Source organism: Neltuma alba, unplaced genomic scaffold (genome assembly GCF_004799145.2).
Source record: "Neltuma alba isolate B1F8T4 unplaced genomic scaffold, ASM479914v2 tig00011899_pilon, whole genome shotgun sequence".
Taxonomy (NCBI): domain Eukaryota; kingdom Viridiplantae; phylum Streptophyta; class Magnoliopsida; order Fabales; family Fabaceae; genus Neltuma; species Neltuma alba.
The window spans coordinates 275,693-281,020 of NW_021636497.1; the positions used below are offsets into that span (position 1 = coordinate 275,693).

At 42.1% G+C, this 5,328-nt stretch overlaps 1 protein-coding gene across 1 annotated transcript; it reads left to right on the plus strand.

Annotated features, from left to right (window-relative positions):
* Window positions 1–1,903: 1,903 nt before the first annotated feature.
* LOC114719231 (transcription factor MYB44) lies at window positions 1,904–3,448 on the plus strand. The gene has a single exon (XM_028904699.1). The coding sequence runs from the start codon at window positions 2,045–2,047 to the stop codon at window positions 3,044–3,046; it is 1,002 nt and encodes a 333-aa protein (XP_028760532.1). The 5' UTR covers window positions 1,904–2,044; the 3' UTR covers window positions 3,047–3,448.
* Window positions 3,449–5,328: the final 1,880 nt, after the last annotated feature.

Below are 5,328 nucleotides of genomic sequence, written 5' to 3' on the forward strand. Positions count from 1 at the left end.
ACGAGTAGGATATCACCGACTGAGCAGGGCGAGGGGGACGAGGGACACGGAGAAATTGGATGAGAGAGGGCGAGGATCATTGTATTTAAGTATTAGGTACGACGTACGAGTAACAGAAATGGATACGGATCTCTGTAATCATATCTCTTCCGTCCCTTTGTGAGCTGGGCCCACCTCCCCATCACCTCTCTCTCTCTTTGGGGGTCTTTCCCCCCCCCTAAGTCTAAACAAAACGTTTAATTTAAAATACACATCCTTTTTTGGAATAAAAATTTATCACATAATATTATAAAGATGGGTACATTGATTGTCACGAGATGTGAAATTATTTTAAGTTTAATTTATAATTTAATAGGAAGATGATTTATTTACAATGCAATAAAAGGAAATTCTAGTAAAGTGATTTATAATTTAATATGATTGAGTGATTTGTTCATTGGGAATTTAAATGGAGCGTGGATTAGAGGTATAAGATAACAAGATTGTGGGCACATTGACGTGAATTGGTAGTATTTTAAGAGGGAGAGGGGAGTTAAGTCCAAAATCTTAGGTTAAGAGAATCAAAATGTCTGACAAGGAGATCAAATCCGAGGCGGATGGAGTATTAATTAGTTGGGTGAGGCAATGGGAGGAAGGAGGGAGGAAGGTGTGTGAGCGTGAGGATGAGGGAGGGGAGAGGGAAGTGGGAGGGTGTGGCAGGTATTACAGCCTGGCCTGACACAAAAGCAGTAATGATTCGCCCTCCGATTCCGCGACCGATCTCGTCGTTTTCCTCCACCTCATCCTCCCCCGTGGGCCCCCCGCCCTCTCAATTTGCAAATCCCCCCCCCCAATTATTAATTCCCGAAAAGAAAATAAATAAATAAATCCTAATATGCTATACAGGCTGGAGTCATCAGTCAAAGTCAGGTTGAGGCAGGCTCCTCTTGATCCCACCTTTACCCAACCCAACTCAACCGTTATCATCGTTATCTCTTCCCCACCTTTCCCTTCTCCTTTTCTTTTTTTTTTCTTTTGGAAAAAAATTATAATTTTATAATATAAATATTTCTGAATTTAACTATTTCCTTTACCTCCAAATCCCGTTTCTCTCCAGGTTTGCTTCCGTAACTGTTCCATTCCCCCCGATACGCGCCTCCTCCTTCCCATTCACACCCAACGACTGCTCCCTCACACTCCAAATGAATGAACAAATTCACTAATTAACTTATATATGATACGCATCTGAATCTGTTTGATTTTCAGGAATTAAATCTCAATCTTAACAGAAAAATGTTTGACATTTATTTTCATTAGCTGGCTGTCATGTCCAAATCAAGATAAACGGATAATCATAAATCCATCATGTCAAAATGTATTTATTTAGATGTTTTCAGCGATATACAATTGTTATTTGTAGGATTTGAAAATAATATTATAAAAAAATTTACATTATGTGAGTATAATTAATTTATGAATAAAGCAGCTTATTATGATTTTTTTGAAAAAGAAAATACATCGTTTGGCTTCGATGCAGTGGTGAGAAACAGAAAATAAATTGAGCAGTACCGCTATTTTTAATTATAATTTTTGGGTGTATATTTTATGCCATGGGATCCTTTTTTTTTTTTTTGGGGGAAGAAAACCGAATGGATAAAACTGCGAGGGAGAGCCTGACTGCCTGAGAGGAGATGAATAACATGAGGTGGGACTTGTGGAAATCAGAGACGCTAAAGGGTGACGCGTGTGTATTGACAGCTGTATCCCAAATCCCAATCCAACCGCTTTCCTGGAAGAAGCGGTACCGCATGCCCACCCGTTACCTCCTCAACCCCCTGTCTAACTAACTTGCCTAACCGGTCACCCCTCCACCTCCCCGTCTCACATATAAGCAGCCCCTGGCATGCTTCCTTGTCTCAGCTGATTTCCATTGCCAATTTGCTAGCTGCCATTTTAACCATCAAAACCAAACCCGCAAAAGCGTTCTCCTTCGTCTCCGTCGTTGTTTCTGTACCGGCTAGCCTTTTTCCCTCGTTTCTTGTATGATCTTCGATTTCTGAAAGACATGAATATGGTCATTGATAGCCGTAAGGACATGGATCGGATCAAGGGCCCCTGGAGCCCCGAAGAGGACGACGCCTTGCAGAAGCTGGTGGAAAAGCACGGACCTAGGAATTGGTCGCTGATCAGCAAGTCGATTCCAGGTCGGTCCGGCAAGTCTTGTCGGCTCAGATGGTGTAATCAGCTCTGTCCTCAGGTGGAGCACCGACCCTTCTCGCCGGAAGAGGATGAGACTATCATGCGGGCTCATGCCCGATTCGGCAATAAATGGGCAACCATAGCCCGGCTTCTATCGGGTCGAACCGATAACGCCATCAAGAACCACTGGAACTCCACCTTGAAGCGCAAGTGCGCGTCCATGATGATGGACGAATCCGCCGCTGGGGCCGGTGGATTCGATGGCAGTTTCAGCCCCCAGCCACTGAAGAGATCGGTGAGTGCCGGAGCTGCTATGCCGGTGTCGAACGGGTTTTTCGGAAACCAGCAGACGCCGGGTAGCCCCTCCGGATCCGACGTCAGTGATTCCAGTGTGCCAGTAGCTTCTTCTTCCCATGTTTACCGGCCTGTGGCGAGAACCGGCGGAGTTCTACCTCCCGTAGAAACGACGTCGTCATCGAATGAACCTACTACTTCATTATCCCTATCACCTCCTGGAGTCGACTCTTCAGAAGTCTCGAATCGTGCTTCAGAGTCAACACATGCTGCATCTCTAGCGAATACTGTGCGTTTGTTACCGGCAATGGTCTCAGCCGCGGTGTCGTCCGCAGCTCCGCTGCTGCCTCCCGCAGGCGCAGCGATGTCGGTGCAGCAGCAGGTTCATTTAGGCCTGAGCGATCGGAGGAGCGGTGACGGCTTGTCATCGGCGGCGAACCCTAATGGGGCGGCACCATTCAATTTCAGCGCAGAGTTACTAGCTGTTATGCAGGAGATGATAAAGACGGAGGTGAGGAGTTATATGGCGGGACTAGAAAAGAGGCAGCTCATGGATTTGCGAACGCTGCAGTGAAGCGTGTTGGGATTAGCAAGCTCCTTTCGTAAATATGAGAGTAGAAGACGAGAGAGAATGGAGTTCGGGAACGATAAAAAGTTTTATCCTTTCTCTGTTTTAAATTCGTAGGCAAATAATTTTGCTTGATGTACAGAGACAGAACTCGCGCTCATGAGAGAGGCACTGTGATGCCTAGAAGTGGGAAAACGGAAGAGATGGATGGAGTTGACAAGGCCAAAAAAAAAAAAAACGGAAGAAAATTTTCATGGGCGAAATGTAAAATCCCGGTAGGGCTCTTGTTCTGTTCTTCAAGCTTGAGGGAAAAAGAAGGAAGCAGTAGTATGAAAACTATCTCCAAAATCTAGATGAAGTTCATGTGTTTCCTTATTTGCACTTGCACGGGCGGGTTAATTCAGTTTTTGTTTTGATTAAAAATATAAAAATAAAGCAAATTAATCGATCGGGAAAAACCGCGTTTAGTTAATGTTTTCTGTTGCTGGTCATCATGTTTTGGGAGAAGATAGTCGCTATTGAGCCGCCTAAGGTTTAGGTTGCCTGGATCTTGAAATTACAAACCAAGCACCATAGAATAAATTACACCTAAGCATATGAATAAGATATTTAGTGCGAAATGACAAGGGCAAAATTATTAAAAGTGAAAGTGAAAGAATTGGTGAGAGCCACTACGGGTGCTTCGATTTTTACCATGATGCTTAAAATCATTATGAAGTTTATGAGTCTTGAGCGAATTTACCTTTTCAACGCTTGCCCAGGAGGAAAAACAACATTTGGAAAATGTTGGATTAATTGTTTTGTTGAACAGGAGAAGAGAATAACTGTGTCTCTATCTTCTTGTTGGGTCAAACACCTTAGAGGATAAGATGGAAATCACGGTTCACAGTGCCTGTGTGTGACAGCTTGGAGCAATAGCGGGTTTGAAACAGGAATAAAAGGATTAAAGTATTTGTCTAGTAGCAACCAATAACTGGCCATGAACTGGAACCTGCAGGCTACAATCCAAGAAAATGAGTCAGATATCACGTAAGATTCTTGCCATGCTAGGGTCTCATTCCTAATCTCGATAAAATCTTCGCTCACTGTTCACATCCACGTTACCAACACAACAGTCCGCGAGATCACTTGTCACCACTGTTAGAATTTGAAAAAGAGGTCCAATTCAGTACTCCACTGTAACAGAAATTGAGCATTGGGTCCTGCAATTTCCTGGAGAATGATATTTTTTGCCAATTTGCAATTTCATAGTCAACAAATACAGCTTGGGATGCAGATCAAGATTCAGTGATGTTTCTTATTCAGCTTTCTCTCTGACTTTCTTTCCAGTACTTTAGAGCTGTCATAAGAGGGCTCTGGTTTTCCTGCAAAAACCTGCAATTTCTTGTAAAACCAGCAGCAACAAACCATGTCTTGCAACATAGTAAGTGAATAAATTGCAAAAAATGCACATTTCTTTTTGACCAATTTCATTTCACACTCAATTTATGGGATCTAAAGGTACATTAATTGCTCGTATAGTGGATCCATGAAGGTTATGCTCCCCATTTGCTGAAGCCAGGAGAGATCTGAATCCGCCGCATATTTGTCAGTTGTCAATGACATTTTTCTTATCTTTTTGAGATTTCTACCGAAAGGATATGGTAACGGATGCTGATGCAATAAATGGTACATCTATAAAAATTCTTCCTGAGGCGGCAAAAAGAGGCTAACTTGCTTCTCCTAGACAACAATCAAAACGGAAAAGGAAAACTAGTAAAATAAATCAGGAAAATAGAAGCACCATCTTGAGTCTGAAGGTATACAAAAGCCTTTGAAGATGAGATATATTAAAAACACATTCAATCAAACAGAGTAGCAATACCAGAACAAATGTAACAGTAGTGAACCTTCCTTATTGATTCAGAACTCTTAATTCAAAAACTAGAAACAAGAACTTGCCTTTTTGTTTTCACTAGAGAAAGTTAAGTCATTTCCGCTCATGTTACCAACTGCATGCCCAACAAAACTGTGAAACAAAAGAAAATTTCTTTAAAAGTACAGGTATCATGTCTCTTCAAAAGAACTATTAAACATTCCAAAATGCCGTAAACATTATCGGCAATTTTCTTGTTATATTGGTCTGGTTCTATTTTATAATCAGTATTGATGTAAAAAAGAACTATCAGCCGTTGCATCAGAATCAAGATAGTGTGATGGAAGATTTCTTGGAGCAATAAAGGCAAGCTCAGGTAAGCACAAACTTGTATCTGCGTATTAAAACTACCTCAACTGAAACTCAAACCAGA